At 50.8% G+C, this 19,791-nt stretch overlaps 2 protein-coding genes across 2 annotated transcripts in view; both read right to left on the reverse strand.

Moving 5' to 3' along the window:
• Window positions 1-8,497: 8,497 nt before the first annotated feature.
• Trim65 (tripartite motif containing 65) lies at window positions 8,498-13,627 on the reverse strand. Its single transcript, XM_021213794.2, has 6 exons — window positions 13,110-13,627; window positions 10,777-10,872; window positions 10,279-10,512; window positions 10,039-10,204; window positions 9,857-9,922; window positions 8,498-9,372 (listed from the first exon to the last, which is right to left on the reverse strand). Exons 1-6 carry the CDS (start codon window positions 13,530-13,532, stop codon window positions 8,798-8,800), a joined length of 1,560 nt encoding a protein of 519 aa, XP_021069453.1. The 5' UTR covers window positions 13,533-13,627; the 3' UTR covers window positions 8,498-8,797.
• Window positions 13,628-14,200: 573 nt separating this feature from the next.
• The window catches only part of Mrpl38 (mitochondrial ribosomal protein L38), a 7,160-nt gene continuing 1,569 nt past the window's right edge, over window positions 14,201-19,791 (reverse strand). Inside the window, exons 3-9 of the mRNA XM_021212920.1 lie at window positions 17,358-17,492; window positions 17,076-17,284; window positions 16,589-16,661; window positions 16,413-16,458; window positions 14,934-15,092; window positions 14,612-14,748; window positions 14,201-14,503 (exon numbers count right to left, since the gene is read on the reverse strand). Coding sequence (XP_021068579.1) covers window positions 14,367-14,503; window positions 14,612-14,748; window positions 14,934-15,092; window positions 16,413-16,458; window positions 16,589-16,661; window positions 17,076-17,284; window positions 17,358-17,492 — 896 coding nt within the window. The 3' untranslated portion in view covers window positions 14,201-14,366. The remainder of the gene's footprint in view (window positions 14,504-14,611; window positions 14,749-14,933; window positions 15,093-16,412; window positions 16,459-16,588; window positions 16,662-17,075; window positions 17,285-17,357; window positions 17,493-19,791) is intronic.

Raw genomic sequence — 19,791 nt, forward strand, 5'->3', positions numbered from 1 at the left:
AACTCAGGGCCTCTGGAAGAGCAGCCAGCGCTCTTAACCACTGGGCCATCTGTGCACGTTAGAGCTAGTACTTGCAGGCACCTGGGTGTTGGATTCCCCCTGGGGCTGGAGTTAAAGGTGGCTCTGAGCTGTCTGCCTTGGTTCCTGGGAGAAGAACTGATATTGTAGAAGAGCAAGAAAGTGCTGTCAAATGGCAAGCACCTCTCTAGCCTTTATTTATGTGTAAGGATATGTTGTGTGTGCTTGAAGAGGCCAGAGGAGGGCATCTGGAATTACATATAGGTGGTTTGAACCACTGGGTGTTGGTGCTTTAATCCATAATTCTTAGGCAGGGGGCAAAAGCCAAAACAGAAGCACAGTGATCCTGGGGACCCCTGGGTAAGGATGGAGTGGTAGGGCTAGCGAACTGATGTCTGAGCTGCATGGTCACAAACCGCCAGGACTCAAGCGGCTAGGAACAGGGGTGGGAAAGGCCTTCTGGATAGAAGGAGCTGTGTGGGAGACGGCCTGGGTGGAGCCCGCCTGGCAGGAAAGGAGATAATGAGTTCCATACGTTGGTCTCCACAGGAGCGCCTCATCATGACTGCCCCAGCTTGCCAAGCTCCAGGCGTGGCTGGGAGGCTGGGCCACACAGCACCACTCTTCTCCGTGGTTTGGTGACCCTGCGGCTTGGGCTTGCACAGACGGTAGATTTGCCTGGTTCTGAAGAGAAGGTGTTTTTAGGTTGAGGATGGACGTTAAAGAAGTGTCAGGTGACCCTGGTGTTCTCATACAGGGACTCACTGTCCCCTTCGCTCCCCCAGAAGGCAAACCTGGAGATGTGATTTGTCAATATGGTATTTTTGAATTTTTGAAAATTTCCGTGCCTGTGTGTGTGCACGCGCATGTTTCATGTGTTTCCAATACGGGTTCCAAGAACTGAACTCAGGACCATGGGCTTTTCATGGCAAGAACTTCTACCCACTGAAGTAGGTTGCTGGCCCAGGGTAGACGTTGCTAAACATATTTAAAATTAAAATTCTTAGGGTTTGGAGGGATGGTTCAGCAGTTAAGAGCACTTGCTGCTCTTTCATAGGACCCCAGATTTTATTCCCTGCACCCATATGGTAGCTCAGAACCATCTGTAACCCCAGTCCCAGAGGATTAGATGCCCTCTGCTGGCTTCCTTGGGCATTTAACACATATTGTACATAGACTTAGGAGTAGGCAAAACACCCATACACAGATAAGGGAACTAACTCTCTCTCTCTCTCTCTCTCTCTCTCTCTCTCTTTCTTTTCTTTCCTTCCTTCCTTTTTTCATTCTTTCTCTTTCTCTCTTTTCTCTCTCTTTCTTGTCTTCCTTCCTTTTCTCTCCCCCCCTCCTTTCCTTCTTCAAGTTTTAAGTGCTAGAGAGATGGCTCAGCGGTTCAAGTATTGTAGTATAGCCATGAAGACCAAAGTTTTCACCCTCAGAACCCAAAAGAAAAAAAGATAACGTTCCTGAGCGTTGATGTGTCTGTAAATGAGGCTTTTGTAAGTTACCTTTTTATTTTGATTCCTCTGTTAAGAATCCGTTCCTTTAGTAGTATTTGTTGTTGGTACCACTAGCTTGTGCTTTTGATGTTCATATGTAGAAGTAGTATTTGTTCATCGCATATAGATCTATATATCATATATGTAGATACTGATATACTGTCACATGACTCATAATTCATGATATTAACTAAACTGACTGTCAAGTTGACACAGCCTGGGAAGGAAAGCCTCAATTGAGAATCACCTTGATCAGGTTGGCTGTGGGCATGTCTATAGGGGATTGTCCTTGCCCACTGTGGGAGGCACCACTCCCTAAGCAGATGGTTCAAGGCTGTATAAGAAAGCTACCCAAGGGATGCATTGTATCATATAATCATATATATACATATACACATACATATACATATATGAAATTTATTTTTATTTTCTGTGCACTGGTGTTTAGCCTGCAGTATGTCTGTGTGAAGGTGTCAGATCCCCTGGACCAGGAGTTACAGACAGTTGTGAGCTACCATGTGGGTGCCGGGAATTCAACCCCAGGCCCTCAGAAAGAGCAGCCAGCTTCTTAACCACTGAGTAGTCACCTCTCCAGCCCTCAAGGCAGGGTTTCTTTGTGTACTATTGGCTGTTCTGGAACTAACTCTGTAGGACAGGCTTACAGAGATCTGCCTGCCTCTGCCTCCTGGGTGCTGGGATTAAAGGCGTGGCCACTACTACCCTTCAAGAAATGAACCTATTTTCAATGAAAGGCATAAGATATAATGATGATGATAATAATAATAATAATAATAATAATAATAATAATAATAATAATGAAAGCTAAAACATGTGCCTGTGAGGGAGCCAGAAAACAGCGTTCCTCCGTGGATTTCACTTGGGGTACATTTTCTGACTTCCCTCAATGATGGACTGTGACCTGGAAATATAAACAAAATAATACAACGCCTGCCTCCCTGTTACTTTGGACAGAATGCTTGGTCACAGCATCAGGAAGGCACCTGGTAACTTTCTTGGGATGAACATGATTTTTCACTGTATTACAAAATTAATGTTAACATAATCATATCTACATTAGAATAATATACAATAGCACTGATGGGTCAGTTTTTTTTCCGTGTTTCTACAAATTTTATAAAATCTCTGAATTTTCAGCTTAGTATGGAAAAAAAAGTGAAGGAAAAGATGTTTGTGTGTGTGTGTGTGTGTGTGTGTGTGTGTGTGTGTGTGTAGAAAGGTGTGGAGGACAGCAGGGTCTCAGGAGTCCAGACTGGCCTTGAACTTGATGTATAGTCAGGAGAGGCCTCTATTGTGTGCTGGGGTCACAGTGATTAGTTTTGTTTCTTTTATTTTTTTAATTATTTTTTAAAATTATGTCCATATAGGTTTGGTAATGTGGACACGAGTGCAGGTTCCCATGGAGGCAGGAGGGAACCGAACCTGTGTCTTGGAAGCCATTCATGCTGTGACCACTGAACTGCCTCTCCAGCCCTTCTCTCATTTCTGATGATTAGGATGGGTGTGGTGTTTTAGCTTTAAGACAGGCAATTAACAGCATGACAGTGTCCATAGCTGTAGGGAAGCAGGATAAATTGTCTGGGCTACTCCTGCTTACCAGCGGCTGTTGAGTAATCTTTGTTGTTGTTGTTGTTTTGTTTTGTTTTTTCGAGACAGGGTTTCTCTGTGTCGCCCTGGCTGTCCTGGAACTCACTCTGTAGACTGGTGAAAGCCAGGCTGTAACTTACAGAAGTAGCACGTGAGGGTTTGAGCGCCCAACGGCAAAGGTGGAGATTCTCATCCACTTACCTGGGATGCAGGAGGCTTGGGTGTGTGTGTGCTGCAGACCCCAGCACCGGTCCTTGGCTGGATGGGAGCTTCCAGCCGTTCTAGCTTTGGGTATGCTTATTCTTATGGTAATTCTTAGTTTGCTTTGTCAACTGTCAGGGTTTCCTGGGGACAAAAGTACCTTGGATGAGTCTTTGATAATGTTTTTCTAAATTTTCCGCAAGAAAATTAAGCCTCTTTGAAGTGTCATAGAAACTGGTTCCTCCAGTTGCCCCTGACAGCCTCTGCAGTCATCTGGACTCAGCAGGAGGAACTCACTAAGGGTAAAGATTCTTGCTTACTTTACTGTTCTGAAAAGTGAGAGAGATAACTATATCCCAAGAACGTAGGAGACAGTTTCCTAAAAGATGTCACCAAGAACTTATAGAACGTATAAGGGCCTAATAGTTCAGACGTTGCTGGCTGCAGAAATGCAGAAGCAGCAGACTGTTAAACGCTAACCACAGTGCTTGCTTGCCCGTCATTTCTGTACCAGCATGTCTGCTGCCGGGCTGGGCACAGTGTGAAGAGGCGGTGCCTGGCTAGATAGAACCATTTGGCTTGCGATATAAAATTCATACCTAGATATGAAGTAAAGGTTAATTAATGCTTAAAAATATGGGGTAGAAGTCCATTAGTGAGGCATGGGAGCAGGGAAGCAGGCAAAGGAACCAAAATGGGTAAATGGTAGTGATTCTTGGAAAATGGTTAAAGAGAAATGAGTTAAAATGGTTCGTGCTTGAATGCATTAAAACTTGCATAGATAGGGGCTGGAGAGATGGCTCAGCGGTTAAGAACATTGGCTGCTCTTCCAGAGGTCCTGAGTTCAACTTCCAGCAACCACATGGTGGCTTATAACCATATGTAATGGGATCTGATGCCCTCTTCTGCTGTGTCTGAAGACAGTTTCAATGTAATATATGTACATATGTATATATGACTAAAGACAGCATAAGCAATTCAGAGCCATCTGATTGAAAGATAACCAGTGGTCAGATTCCTCATTTTCTTTTTTAAAGATGTATTTATTTTATTTATGTAAGTACACCGTAGCTGTCAGTGCTCTTTACCACGGAGCCATCTCTCCAGCTCCAGATGAGATTTATTAAAGACCTTAATCACCATTGCAAATCCTTAGGACACTAGAGGACAATGAAGGCAGAGTACTCATCTATAGAAGGCAGTGAGCTCTCGGAAGTCGCTCAGGTCTATGTTGCACATCTTGTTTATATAGAAAGAGCTGGCCGTGGTAGTGTTCACCATGTAACCATGGAAAATAGCATGTGCAGGCAAAAGGAACAGTAGTTCAAGGTCATCCCTGGCTACATAGCAAGTTCAAGGCCAGCCTAGGCTGTGTAGGACTGTCCCCCCTATGTAAGGGGGTGTGTGTAGGCATACGTTTTTCTCAACCTACTTTAAAGCACATCCAAACTTCCCTCTAGCCTGCCACACACCAGAGTTATCAGGGCATGGCGGTAGGAGACCTGTTTAGAAATAGTTCTTTGGGGGTGAGTCCAGTCTTCTTTGTCAGGATATCAGCGGTTCAGTCCAGTAGCAAACACCATGCAGGAATCAGGAGCTGCAGTCCGGTCTTCTCGGCAGACACCACGCATGAAACAGCAAGAGCAGTTCAGTCCAGAGGAAATCACAAGGCTCACCAACCTCCCGAAGCAGCAAGGAGCTGTGGGAACCTCCTGAGTTCTTTGTCAAGTTTCTCTCTGTGACATCACCACAAGCGCAGCTCAACAACACAAAGTAAGGCAAACCAGTACATATGTGGTGTTAGGGGAAAAAAGTGAGGTGGAGAAAAGCAAGCCAATGCCTGTGTTCTCACCGTCTGTGGGATTATAGTTATATTCCTTCTGAACATCATGCATCCTTTCACATGCTTGCTATGGCAACACATCCTTTCACCTGTGTCTGCTTCAGCAACACATGCCCTAGCAAAACATCATTTGACATAACTGATTTTCCAAAGAAACCAGAAGTTTCCACTTGGGGTTGGGGGGCAGCGAGTGTCCCAGGTGAGGTAGTACACGCCTTTAATCACAGCATTTGGGAGCAGAGAAGAAGTGTCTCTGTGAGTTCAAGGCTAGCCTGGTGTACAAATCAAGTTCCAGATCAATAAGGGCCATGCTGTGAGATCCTGTCTCAACCCTGCCACTCAAAAAAAGGTAACAATGTGTTGGTATGTAGCCCAGTGGTGGAGCCATACCTATGATGCTTGATAGCTATGATGCCTAAGACTCAGGCTGTCATATTTATTGGATATGGGTCTAATAGGATATAAGCTAGCGTTTCACTGTGTTGTCCAGGCTGGTCTGGAATTAATGGATTCAGGCATTTTCCTGCGTTAGCCTTTTCAGTAGCTGAGTATACACAGAGGCATATATATATATCCAGAATGGTGGTAGTCGCTTTTGTTTTGGGTTTTTGAAACAGGTCTCTCTATGTGGCCCTGGCTGGCCGGAACCTAGCTGTGTAAAGTAGATTGGCCTCACAGTCATAGAGATCTGCCTACCTCTGTGTTGGGGCTGGCCTTGTGCACTGTGTATTCCGACGCTAAGTTCTGTGCCCCAAGATCAGGTTGCAGTCAGACATGGGCATTGCATTGACCAATGTGCTGTAAAGAATGTTCCCCAGTAATCTCTGATTGGATAATTAAAGCCTAGAGCCTAAGGCTGGGCAGGGGAGAGAAGGTGGGACTTGGGATGAAGAGCGGGGTTGGTCTCTGCTAGGGACCAGGAGAAGGAAAAAGGTAGGGGGAGGAGGCAGTGGCTATGAGGCGGGATGGACCATGAGCATGTGACCAAGAGAAAATCGCCCTGAGGACACACATGAGCGGAGCAAACAGAGCAAGTTTCTCTTCTTTGTGTAATCCCAGGTGTCCTGGAACTCCCTCTATTGACCAGGCTGGCCTCAAACTCACAGAGCTCCAACTGCCCCTGCCTCCTGAGTCCTAGGATCAAAGGTGTGCACCACTGCTACCTGGCTTAGATATTGTTTTATAATGTCTGCTATCTTCAGATTTATTTATTTATTTATTTATTTATTTATTTTTGGTTTTTCGAGACAGGGTTTCTCTATATAGCCATGGCTGTCCTGGAACTCACTTTGTAGACCAGGCTGGCCTCGAACTCAGAAATCCTCCTGCCTCTGCCTCCCAAGTGCTGGGATTAAAGGCGTGCACCACCACGCCCAGCTGGTGTGGGTTAACCCGATGGGTTACACACTTTGCCTCAGCTGGCCCTGAAGAGGAGGTGGGGCAAGTGCAGCATTAATAACCCTAAACCTCTTAGGAGTGTGGCTGCCCTCCTGTGTAGCCCTGGCTGGCTTCAGAAACAACAGCAGCCTACACAAACCTGGCAGGTGTGGTGGCTCACAGGTGTGGTGGCTCACAGGTGTGGTGGCTCACAGGTGTGGTGGCTCACAGGTGTGGTGGCTCACAGGTGGGTGGCTCACAGGTGTGGTGGCTCACAGGTGTGGTGGCTCACAGGTGGGGTGGCTCACAGGTGTAGTGGTTCACAGGTGGGGTGGTTCACAGGTGGGGTGGCTCACAGGTGTGGTGGCTCATGGGCTATGCCTATAATCCCAACACTTGGGAGGCTAAGCAGGAGGATTGCCACCTGATTGAGGTCAGCATGGGGACACTGCAAGTTCCAGACCAGCCTGGACTATAGATTAGGACCCAGTCTCAACCCCTCACCCAACAAAAAAGTCAGGCCTATGATTCCAGGAGGAAGAGGCAGGAGGAGGCTGCCTAGACTGCAGTGAGTTTGAAGTCAAATAAGCTTTATAGGGAGCTCCACCCAGTTAGGTTATAGAGCAAGACCGTCTGAGGGTTAAAGAGAGAGGACCGGGTTTGGTTCCCACCACCCTCTTCTAGCTTCCTCAGGCATTGCACACACACACACACACACACACACACACACAGACACACACACATAGACACACACACACAGACACACACACACAGACAAAATACATGTGGGCAAAATACACATATACATTAAAAAATTTTTAAAGAAATAAATGCTTAATCATTCATATAAAACATTTATAGCTTCCCTAGGGGATATATTATTGCACATATAATTCTTTAAAAACTTTTAGAGGTCACTGATGGGGGTTCAGATTTTTATGAGTTGGACAGCCTGGTCTACATAGTTCTGAGCCAGCCAGGGGTTCATAGAGATACTGTGTCTCAAACAACAAAAACCTGTTCTTGTTGAGATGACGGGATAACTGCAGTTATCCCGGTGTGCTTGCTGTCAAGCGTGACAGTCTGGGTTCCACCCCAGAACCCACATGGTAGAAGGAGAGATCGGACTCCTGCAAGTTGTCCTCTGACCTCTACGCGTAAGCCATGGCGTACACAAGCCACTCCACCCTGAGTCCCACACTAAATAAACAGGAAAGAATTTCTATTTTTTTTTTATTGTGAGATGTTTACCCATGAGCATACAAAACAAATGCTTAAGGAATTACAAAAGAAAAGAAAAAGACATTACAAAAGTGGGCCTCCTCGTAACTACCGCCAATATCAGAACATGGTGCCTCTCAAGTAAATAAATTATCCCTGGCTGGAGATGATGTCAGTGAGAGAGGCCAGAACTCTGAATGTTAGCATTCAAAACATTTCAGGCTCTATACCCAGTACAAACAAAAAAAAATTTCTACTTCCAGAAATGTGAGCAAAACACCATTCAGGACCTTCATGGAAGCATATGTGGGACTAGCAAAGACAAGGCTCACATCTGCCGCACCACATCTGCCACACCACATCTGCCGCACCACATCTGCCGCACCACATCTGCCGCACCACATCTGCTGCACATCTGCCGCACCACATCTGCTGCACCACATCTGCTGCACATCTGCCGCACCACATCTGCCGCACTTATACCCATCACCACATTGGCCGTCTACAGCCTGTGCGCTTAGTCCCCACTTGGTGAAACTGTTTGAGAGGGATTAGGAGGTGTGGCCTTGTTGGAGGAGTCTGTCACTTTAAAGTTACAAAAGCCTATGCTTGTCTGTGTGTGTGTGCACGCACACATGCCCATAAAGCTCTCAGCTACTGCTCTAGCACTATGCCTGTCTGCTTCCCTCCATGATAATCATGGACTAAACTTCTAAAGCTGTAAGCAAGCCCTGAGTTAAATGCTTTCTTCTATAGAGTTGCCTTAGTCATGGTGTCTCTTCACAGAAACAGAACAGTGACTAAGATGTCCACACAATGCCAAGAACTTGGTTCTTGCTTGGGGCGGGGGCTTCCTAGTTAATTTCTCTCTGTCCCCTCGTCCCTCCATAGATAGTAAAATGTAAACTCTGTTCTAGGGCTCCTCTCCCAGGTCTGTCTCTGAGTCAACATAGAGGCCAACAGCTGTTCCTGCTAGAAGCCAGGGGTGGAGCCACTCTTGGGCACCCAGGCACAGTGGCACCTGTCTGTGCCTTCCTCAGCTGGGCGCTGTGGCCTCTTCCTGGGGCCTTGGAGGGAGCTTGGCCTCAGGCTGATGGCACAGAGTAAGGGTCCTCCCCTCAAGGAGCCAGAAGACAGGGAAGAGAGGCTGGCTGAACACTGCATAGAAAGTGTGCAGCAGCTGCGTGCACGGCTCCAGGCTGTAGAAGGTGAGGCAGCCAGAGGTCAAGTTCAGATCTACGCCCAGGAGCCGTCCGGGCGATCCACGCAGGCGCTGAGATTTACCGTCATGCCAGGCCTGGATACTGTCCGCCTGGATGCAGAGGCCCCAGGAGCAGGGTCCACGGCCTATGTTATCCGTGTGGGTCCCCAGCTTTTGGCGGGATAGCTTTGGGTAGGTGACGCCCAGAGTGACGGAGTGATCAGAGGCACGTACCTCCCAGTAATGTTGTCCAGTCTGAAAACTCTGGGTACACTGCACCTGCCACAGCTCGAAGCTGCCCGACTTGGCTGGGCCCTGGGCCTGGAAATGGTGTGTCACCCGCTGGTCCTTGTGAGACAAGTGCAAATACTGGTTGGCAGTCTCTGGGTCAAAGGTCAGATTGCGATAATCTATTGGAGAGAGATGAACAGAGGTGGGCATTTTTTTTTTCCTAGAGCATAGGGTTGCTGTGGTTCCATCTATGACCACTTTAAATGTCTAACGGGCATAGTGGGCTGAACACCGGGCACCATCTTACTGGTGAATTCCTCATGGCTTCCTTGGAGCTGGAATCCTCTACCTGCCCCATGTTACAATAGGGGAAACTGAGGCTCAGAGAGTTAAGCTCATATACTATTAGGTGGAAGAACTGGGGTGGACCCCAGAATGTGCCCTTTAACACTATGCTGGCTGCATCCGCCTCAGGATAAACGTGGGCAAGGTTTATAGCCCACAGCCGATGTGTGGAGGTGGGGACAGGCCTGGGGAGGAGCGTGGACAGGACAGTTAGAGCAGACCCCCCCCCAATACATACAGAAGCATATCCATGAATTCATATACTCTCACGTGCACACAATTGTCACATGCATGCACACAGGCATTGCGTCTCCTTACTCTGCCAGAGCTTCTTCCTCAGTGGACACACTGTGCTGGGGACTGGTGCCAGGGGACCCAAGGCCTCTTGAGAACAAAGAAGAGTTAGGGAAGTAGATAGGGATTATCCCTGACTCCCGGCTGGTTTCTACCCAGCAGTGGGGAGATGGGGAGACCCAGAGGGCAAGGAGATATCAGCTTACCCACAGGGCCAGCATCTGCAGCCTTGGGGAGGCTCTTCTCTTCGAGGAGGAGCTCACACAGTGGCCTGAGCAGCTGGTTCACGTTGCTCAGCTGCTGCTCTTCATCCCACTGTGGAGAGGTCAGTGGCCCGAGGGACTCTGTGGGCTCAGGGAGCTGCTGTAATTCCTGAACCCCGGGAAGAGGCAGTGAGCGGTGTGCAAGGTGTGGAAGCAAAGCCCTAGCCCGTGGCCCTGTGGTACCTGGAAGAAGATGCAATCATCCGCCTGCGCCAGGAGAGCCTGGACACCGTGATCATACTGAGACAGGGCCTTTAGGTGGTCAGTCAGCCGCTGTTTCTCATTCAGAACTTGGTCCAGCGCCTGCTTCTTGGCTACCTCTATATCACTCAGTGTTGAGGCCTGCTGCTTCTCCAGCGCCTGAAGCAGGCTACTGAATCTCCTGGAGACCACCGAGGCCAGGGTGCAGGCTGAACTCTGCATGGGCACAGGAGGAACCTTAGGGTGGCCAGTCTCTGCACTATAGCAAGGTAGACCAGGCCCTCCGTCACCCACTTGGCTTGAACATGGGGACATGGAGAGCCAGTTAGGACCCTTGGAACCTCTTCCCTCCTGGGGCCTGGCTTCTTGGTCAACTTCCCACTCCGTGGTGCTGGGAGGGACTTGTGAGGTGGCTCACATCTGTTGCCTGCGGTCCAGGGACCAGATGGTGAGGCGGGACCCGAGCACATGGTGAAGTACCTCAATCCGACTGTGTTGCTCCTGCAGCTCCTGCAGCTGGGTCTCTGCCTGGGCAACCTGTTGCTGGGTAACCAGGACCCTCGCTCTCAGCTGGTCCTGTGGCATCCATCCAGGCAGCAAGCAACAAAAGAAGGTTAGGATTGGTTATAACCTTTAAGTCACCACCACCAATGCAGGAGCTGGGTATTCTCCTCATGGTCCTGATGGTAACTGCCTTATAAAATCCCAGAACTAGGTCAGAGTCCCAGGGAGGCCTGAATAGGGTCCTTTCTCGACCTGGAGCAGGATACTATAGGAGGAATGTGGAAATCTTGGGTCGAAGACCCCACTTCTGGTCCCACTCCTGCGTTTTGCAGGTTGAGTGACCTGGGCAGAGCTCCCACCTTCTCTGTCCAAACCTTATCCCTAGCCTAGGTGACAAAGGAAAGCAGTGACGCTGGCTTACGGAGCTGGACGCAGAAAGGGAGACTGGCCACAGTTGTCTGGCCAGTGATCAGTTCCGCTCCTAAGAGCTCAAAGGGGAAGACAGTATTATCATTTGGTTGAGCTCTGTTTCCCCTGGAGACCAAAATGTGCTGTTATAGGAGCTGGGAACACCATTCAGGTGCTTGAAGTCGATGCTTAATCCGACTGAGTCTCACTACCTGTTTTTACCCCTTCCAACACCATTTTGAGTTGGGGCCCTGTATCATTGTTGCTTTGAGACAGGGTCTCATTGTGTAGTCCTGGCTGGCCCCCCGGAACTTTCCACGTAGACCAACCTGATCCTGAACTTACAGAGATCTGCCTACTCCTGCCTCTTAGGTAATGGAATTAAAGGCATGCACCACCACGCCAGCTAACTTTTTTTTTTTAAGTATGTGTGTTTGTGTAAGTGTGGGTCTATGCATACATGCCAAGAAGCACATGTGAAAGTCAGAGGGCAACAGATGTCTCCGTCGGTGCCCTGTACCTTGAGACAGGGTCTCGTGTTTGCTACTGTGTGTGCCAGCCTCACATTCTTTCTCCTCTCGAGCACAACTCTGTCCCCCCCCCCCCCGGGAATGAGCCATCTGGCTGAGGTGTGCTCCCCGCTGAGGGCCTCTAACCTCCAATGCTAAGGTTCGTACCCAGCTGGGTCTTTCCTACATTTGTCCCTGGCAGCAGTGCCTCAGCCTTACCCCTTGGGGCTTCAGAAGCTGCAGGGTTCACCCTTCAAGTCTCTGCCACTCACCCTTTGACCTCACCCTGGCTGCCACCAGCTCCAAACCGCCCCAAGCATCTACCCTTATCCCTGCTTTCCTTCCCTTCCCTCACTGGTTCCAGCCCCCCTGTGCTAGTCCTCCACAGCCGCTAGGCTCCCTCCCTCCCAGTCCATCAGGCTTCTCAGTCACTCCTCCAATCCTTGTCCATGCCCTCCCTCTCTATCCATGCACTACGGTCAGTCCTCTCGCTCCATCTCCTTCCTGGTGATCTCAGCCTCACATCTTGGCTGTGATGGCCATGGGCAAGGGCACAGGCCGCCATGGTGCCAATTCCGTGGTCACTTTTGCCTTTAACTGAAACCTCTCAGCAGCCTGGGACGCCTGGGGAACCCTCCCTCCTGTAACTGCTTGTGCCCTGGCCGCCATCTCTGTAGCTCTGTCAGGGTGAGATCCCCAGCCCAACAAATTTCCACTCCTTCTAGGGAACCATAGCGACTTCTGACTTTCACCTCACTGTCCGCATCTCTTCCCAGCTCTCCGTAGATGCCTGTGCCCCCCGCCCCCGTCTGTGTACCCCACTACATCCACACGCTGCACATCCCAAACCTTACCCAACCTCAGCATACAGCAGCCCAGTCTCCTGCAGAAACCCCGTCCCTATGTCTTACTCTCCACTGGGCACCGGGCTCCCACTCACTTCGCATTGCCTTTGATTTGCAGCTGTGACCTTCCTCTTACCCCCTCATCTCTTACCCCCTCCACACCCCAGCTGGGGCTCAGACTCCAGAAAGCGGAAATATGATGACATCATCACCCTGTCTCAGTTTGCAAAGCTCTGCACATCCTTAGTGGAAGAGTCACGACCACCATGCAGGCCGGCCCTGCTGTCTCTATAGAATGAAACATTCACGTGTTGCTGGGACTCCATCTGACCCTTGAGTCAGTCTCTGAAGTCAGATCTTCAGTCTCTGAGGGCAGAAAGCACACTTACTGAATGCTGACCACCTAGGGCTGCCAGCCCTGGCCTAACACTCTGGCTCTACTTTATTCATAGGACCTGGGAAGAGCTGCGTGTGCAGCAGCCAGGTGCACGTGCCCTCCCGCAGATCCTGCAGCAGCCCCTGGCCCTCGGAGAGGCCCTTCCCGCACCTCGCGCACGCGGCGCTCCACGTCCAGCAGCGCCCGCTCGTGGTGGCTGCAGTCGTGCACCGTGCACGCGCTGCACACGCAGAGGCCTTCGGTGCGACAGAAGAACTCGAGCGGCCTCCCGTGGCGCAGGCAGCGAGCGCTGTGGCCTGTGGTGGAGTCCGGGCGCGGGGTGGCGGCGGGTGGCGCCGGCAGAACGGGCAGCGCCTGCAGCAAGGTGCTCAGCGTCACGTTGCGGGACAGCGTGGCGCCCTCGGGGAAGGGCTGGCGACATTCGGGGCATGTCTTTTCGCAGCAGCGCCGCCACGAATCCTTGATGCAGTTCCCGCAGAAGCTGTGCCCGCAGGGCAGCGTCACCGGGTCCCGGTAGCGACCTAAGCAGATGGAGCAAGTCACCAGGTCCTCCTCCAGCAACTGAGCGGCCATGGCGGAAGCGAGGCCCGGTGCGCAGACCTCTTAAAGGGGCTGAGGCTACCAGTGCGACTGCTACATTGGGGAGGACAGTTCAGGAAGTTGCGGCAGTGCGCAGTCTGGTGCACTAGAACGTTCCTTGGCAGGGATCCAAGACACCCTTGCTTGCCCGCCCTCTGACGCACTGGGAGCTGGCCACCCTGACACGTTTGTGTTCCTCTTGTCTCCGTTCCTCCTGAGGGCCTGGAACCCCACCAGGCCCAGGGCATGGTGTCTGTTCGCAGCAGTAAAACCCTAAGACAGGTGACTACCATCTCCTCTACAGCTGAGCAGAGCAGATGGGGGTCCCGGGTTCCCGAGCAGTAGGAATCAGAGGTCACTCCTAACGAAGTAGGCAGAACTGACTTGTTTCTAGGCCTCTAACCTCACGTGGGGGCTGAAATATGCTAAGGTAACAATCTGTTGCTAAGTCTGACAGGGTTTACCCAAGCCCAGGGGCAGGACTGCCTCCTGCAGGAAGTTCTGATCCCTGGGGCTGTCTTTCACAAAGATTACAGGCTGGGCAAAGGTTCTTTCCATGTGTATCCCCAGCTACCAGGCTGCTGGTCACCCTCTGCTTACCCACAGAGCACTACAGCTTCACCAAAAGGGTCTGGCTGTCCGAAAGTGAATACATATTGGCATCAGGAAAAAAGTATTTTATTCACATATAACAGAAGCACTTTCACAACAAGCCCGTGGGGCTCCTGGGGGGCCAGCAAGGAACTGTCTCAGTCGGCTTCAGATGGCTCTCTCCTGGGGTGTGACCTTCCAGCTGTGCCAGTTCACCCTCGAGATGAATGTACTCTCTCAGTAGATTCCATAGGTGGGCTCATGACTGTCCCTGTATCTGTCCAGATAGCGTAGGGGCTGCTGGTGGGGGAAGCGCTTCTGTTTGGGGTGGTAAGGGGGTGGCCGTACAAATTCAAACACAGGTTCACGCATGTCTGCAAGGAGAGTAAGGGAGAGTGGTGGACTCCTGCTGACCCGGGCCTCCTCCTGGCATGGCAGGAAAGGGCTTTGTCCCCAGGCCTGCCTGACCACCAAGCCCTTACCCAGAAGCTGGTGGAAGGTGTGGGTGACAGAGTCATCCCAGCGGCACTGGAAGAACGCCAGTCCAGCTGGAGTCATGGCCTCCTGGTATTTCTTGTAGAAATCAAAAGTGCGGAAGGTCCTCTGGGCCAGCCGGTAGCTATGAGGAGCCGGGCAGCGTTTGAGTAGAGGGAGCAGGTAGGCAATGCCGGAAAACCCCTGGAGTCCACCCAGCCCACGGGACTGCTGCCAAGCACAGACCTACACCAAGAGCAGGAAGGAGCAAGAGCCACTATCTCAGAGAGCTGGCTTGAGGCTCAGGGGACAAACGGGGGTGTGGCCTACCAGGGCGAGGGACGGGTGTCCTCTGAGAAGTTGATTGGCCTGTCCTGCTTGAAGAGCAGGAAGGTGAAGCGGTGGAAGCCAGAGCCTCGGGCAGGGAAGGGAGGGAGGTAGGGACATGTCTCCTGTCCTTCAGCCACTCTGTTGCTGGGGATGTTGGTTCTGGTGGGAGGAAAATACCCATTAGTTGCCATGCCAACAAGGTGGCAGGGAACCCCAGTGTTGCACCCCAGAGGCAGTCACTCCCAGGGCCAGACCCTGAACACTCCTGCATTCGATGACCACAAGCCGACCTCAGGGACATGCTGCAAACAGATTAGGGGGCAGTCACGGTTCAGAAACTGGAGAAGGGCTGGAAATGGCTCAGTTTCCAGCGCCAACATGGAGGCTCACAACGACCTGCAATTCCCAAGGCACAGGCATGCAGGTGGTACACATGTAAAATGCTTATATACACACGAAATATTTGTTTTGTATTTTGAGACAGGGTCTCTCTGTGTATCCTTGGCTGTCCTGGAACTCACTCTGTAGACCAGGGTGACTTCAAATTCATAGAGAATCGTCTGCCTGTGTCTAACTCCCCAGTGCTGGGACTAAAAGCATGTACTACCACCATCCGACTGATATAATAAAATTAAATCTAAAAAAATAAGAAGAGACTGGGTTTGGGATCTTCTGCAATTTACTGGCATTTGTTAAAAAACAAAACCCTCTTGTGGCTGGAGGAGGAGCTGGCTCACTCCGCATGAGAAGCAGATGTCTGCCCATCACTTGGGTCAGAAAGCCACACCTCCTTTGGGCTGCTTTTCTCTCCAAGCTGCAGAGCCTGATGCTCCAGTAGCTGCTGTACCCTCTAACCTGTCACAACCCCCGAGAACCCTGCTAAATATGTTGGTTGCTGGAGTTGAGGGGGTAGGGGGAAGGCAGAAGCCAGCTTCCCAGTTACTAGATTCAGTTACAGGGAGAAAGCTCAGGAGACCTATGTGACCTCTGCCCCCTAGCCTGTGCTTGGAGCTGAGGCCAACAAGGACTGCTCAGGGCAGCGACGCCCACAGGCCCAGTGTCTGGAGATGCTGCTGCCACCATGAGCTGCTCCTGGTCCTTTCCTACACTGCCTGTCACAGCACGTGCACACGCACACACACACACTCCCCACCCACAGGTAGGTAAGTGTTCAGCAACACCACCAGTTTCACAGGACAGAAAACATCTCAGAGCAATGAAGAGGCTTGTGAGGGCTGGCCTGGGCTTCCTGTACTTTTTTTTTTTTTTTTTTTTAATACACTGGGTCCCATTTGTAATTTCAAACTCCCAGAGATGTGCTTGTCCATGCCTCCAGGGCACTAGGGTTCAGGGCGTGCATCACACCTGGCTTCTGCCATTTTCTCCTATACTTGGGTTAAGTACACTCTTGAATCCCAGGGCCTGACATTTCCAGGACATGCTGGAATCCCCTGGCTGGCTTCCCACGCAGATACTCACAGCAGCCAGTGAACATACTCGGCTTCCGGCTCCAGCAGGTGTCCATCTGCACACAAACAGAGATAACCTTCAAAGGAGCCAGAGCTGAAACATGCCACCCTGCCCAGAGCCACGAGTTCGTGGCTCAGGGGAGGGAGAAGCGGGAGGCCAGAGGCCAGTGACCCCCATTCACCTACCCAGGTTGATGAATAGCAGTGTCCACAAGGAATCCTTGTCTGCCTCATAGGTCACCTCTGGGGCCCGGGAAGCCTAACAGGGAGAGATCAAGGGAGTGCTTACCCTTGCCAGGGTGCAGTTTCTCTGTAGAGGGCTAGAGCTTGCAGGGGCCCTGGAGAAAGGAGTGTGCTCAAACCAGGACCCCGATAGCTCCTCACAAGTGACAGGGAGAGAGCGGTTTCTAAAGCCTGCCCAGCTGCTGTCCTGAGAGCTGACCTATAAAGACCATGTGCCAAGAGGCATGGTCGGGGAGGCCACGGCAGCGGCTGGTCACAGGCACTGATGGCTCTTCTGTCTTGTTTCTGAAACGTTCATGGTTGTGATTTCTAAGCAGTCATAGACAGTAACAGAACTTCAAACCTAAACCCTGTGATGCCGCCATGATGGCTCTGCCCATGCATTCACAAGGCAGGGAGAAGGGCAGGGAGAAGGGCAGGGAGGGGGTACCTCGGTCGGAGTCACTTCATTGCCATGGTACACCGGGATCAGGTCCTCTTCTCCCACGGCGTAAGCCACGTGTAGGGGAACCCAGGGCACAAAAGTGGCACCGTGGAACAGGTCTCGGTAGAGGCCATAGTACTCAGCCAGACGCTGCTTGTGGTAGGGCCCACAGGTCCTCTCCCACTCGGCCCGCACAGCCTCTAATGGGATGCTAGCTGGGGAGGAACAGCATCGATTGGATACAGTGTGGAGAGGGGGTGCCAGGGGCCCCTTGTCTGGGAGGCTCACCCGTGCGGAGGCGGGCTGCCCGTTCTTCTTCCACATTGGCACGAAGCTCCCGCAGAAAGTGCTTCCGCTCCAGTAGCTTTTGGGTCCGAGTGACTCTGGGTGGAGGCAGCCCAATGTCAATTTTGTCTTTGGGATCTAGAGAGTTAAGACATGTTGCAATAAGCAGGGTCCATTCTTTTCCTTAAATCTGAATCCTTAAATGTGTGTGTGGTTGTGGATGTGTGTGTGTAAGCAAGAGATTGAAGTGTTTTGCTCCAACGCCCTTCTTCCCTTGAACTCAGAGTTGTGCCTGCTTCTGCATCCCAAGTGCTGGGATTAAAGGTGTGTGCGTATGGGAGCTGGAGAGATGACTCAGTGGTTAAGAGCACTGACTGCTCTTCTAGAGATCCTGAGTTCAGTTCCCAGCAACCATATGGTGGCTTACAACCATCTGTAATGGGATTCAATACCCTCTTCTGGTGTGACTAAAGACAGCTACAGTGGACTCATGCATAAAACAAATACATAAATATTAAAAAAAAAAAAAAAAAAAAAGGTGTGTGTGTGCCACCATTGCTGGCCCTCAGTGTTGGCTTTTTCCCCTGGTACATTGAAGCTGTAACTTGATTGGTTAGACCAGCTGGCCATCCCTTGTGGGGCAAGTCACAGACAAAAACTGGCAAGGTTGAACGGATTTAGGAGCCCAGGTGTTCTCATATCTGAGACCGTAGGTGTTTCATCTGCTTCTGACCTGGTTCCTGGAGTACATGACCACAACAACCCACATACAGATGGTGACCACCAGTCACACAGCACAGAACACAGTTCTCCATGCTAATCTAGATGGGCTGGCCCCAAGGGTTTAGCCAATGAACCTTCCTGGACATTCCTTCCTATAAAAGGTGTCTAATCTCTGGTCCACCCTGAGTAAGTTGTATACATCCACTGTCACCCTCAATGGACAGTCTGGACAAGCAAGGACTGTCTCTCTCATCAAGAAGCCTTAGTCATCCAGAGATGCACTATCTAAGTCTCCCACAGAAGGCCCTGCTGCGCTCTAGGATACTCACCCGTCCGCTAAGCAGGACAACCCCCGACACACCAGCCCCCAAGCTCATTGCAGGCCCTCAAGGCCCCCTTGTTCACAACTCCATTCAGTTCCCAGGAGTTTGGGAACCCGTCTCCTTGGCCTTAGCCTGCCTCATTTCTCACCCAGGTTGGGGAACTTAGGCTATGTTTGTAACCTAACACCTCCCATTTTGTCTGCCTGAGCAGAGTTCACATATTCCAGTGTTGAGACAGAACAGAGAACCATGACCCCCTAGCACTGGGGTTAGAAGCAGATACTAAGCCTGGCTTCTGTGTGGATGTGGGAGAGCCTAACTCGGGTCCTCATGCTCTGAGGGTGGGGTGGGTACAGCAGACACTTTCCTGACTGGTCCAACACCCCGGCCCCACATCAAATATCATTGTTGAGCAGCCTGACTTTATCTAGTTCTATCACCCTGACACTCCAGGAAAGGATGGAACACTTGACCCACCAAGCTGACCTATGCAGTCTGCTTCCCAGAACTGAACAGGGCTTAGCCATTAAGCAAATGAGATATAAAGTAAAACTGTGGCATCTGGACCCCAGACTGGGTCACAGCATGGGAAACTGAGGCAGACGGACTTCCTGACTGGTTATCAGAATCACCTTTAAAATGACTCAAAGGTAGCTGGGCTATGGAGGGTTTTGTCTGTTGCTGTGTATTGCAATGCTAAATATTGGCCCTGGTTGCCCCCACGTAGAAGATTCTCATGTAGACCCGAGACACACATGGCGCTATGTAACCTTGCCCCCCAAGTTATCCCTGATTGGTGAATAACTATGCCTACAGCCGGGCAGAAGGGAGATAGGTGGGATTTTGGTTCCTGGGCTGGGTGTCTGGCATGGGGACTAAGAGGGAGAGAGAGAGAGAAAGTGGACACAGAAGACGCCATGGGGTAAGGGATCGTGAAAACTGGCCACGAGGGCAGTCCAGCTGTTGTAAGAGTGTCATATCTTGGGGTTTACTGGCAGAGAAGAAGACACAACAGTATAGAGTAGACATGTGCCTAGCTCTAGTGCTTTGTGTATCTAGGAACTGAATGATCATCAAAGGTGGGTGGAAACCCCTGACTGAGATTAAATAATTATAACACTGGCCAGTGGTGGCACACACTTTTAATCCCAGCACCCAGATGCAGAGGTAGGCAGATCTCTTGAGTTCGAGGCCAGCCTGGTCCACAGAGTGAGTTCCAGGACAGCCAAGGCTACACAGAGAAACCCTGTCTCGAAAAAACCATAAAAAATAAAAAAATAAATAAAATAAATAAAAAATAAACAAGAAAGAAAGAAGAGAGGGCCAGGCGTGGTGGCGCACGCCTTTAATCCCAGCACTTGGGAGGCAGAGGCAGGCGGATTTCTGAGTTC

This window comes from Mus pahari, chromosome 14, assembly GCF_900095145.1.
Source record: "Mus pahari chromosome 14, PAHARI_EIJ_v1.1, whole genome shotgun sequence".
Classification (NCBI taxonomy): domain Eukaryota; kingdom Metazoa; phylum Chordata; class Mammalia; order Rodentia; family Muridae; genus Mus; species Mus pahari.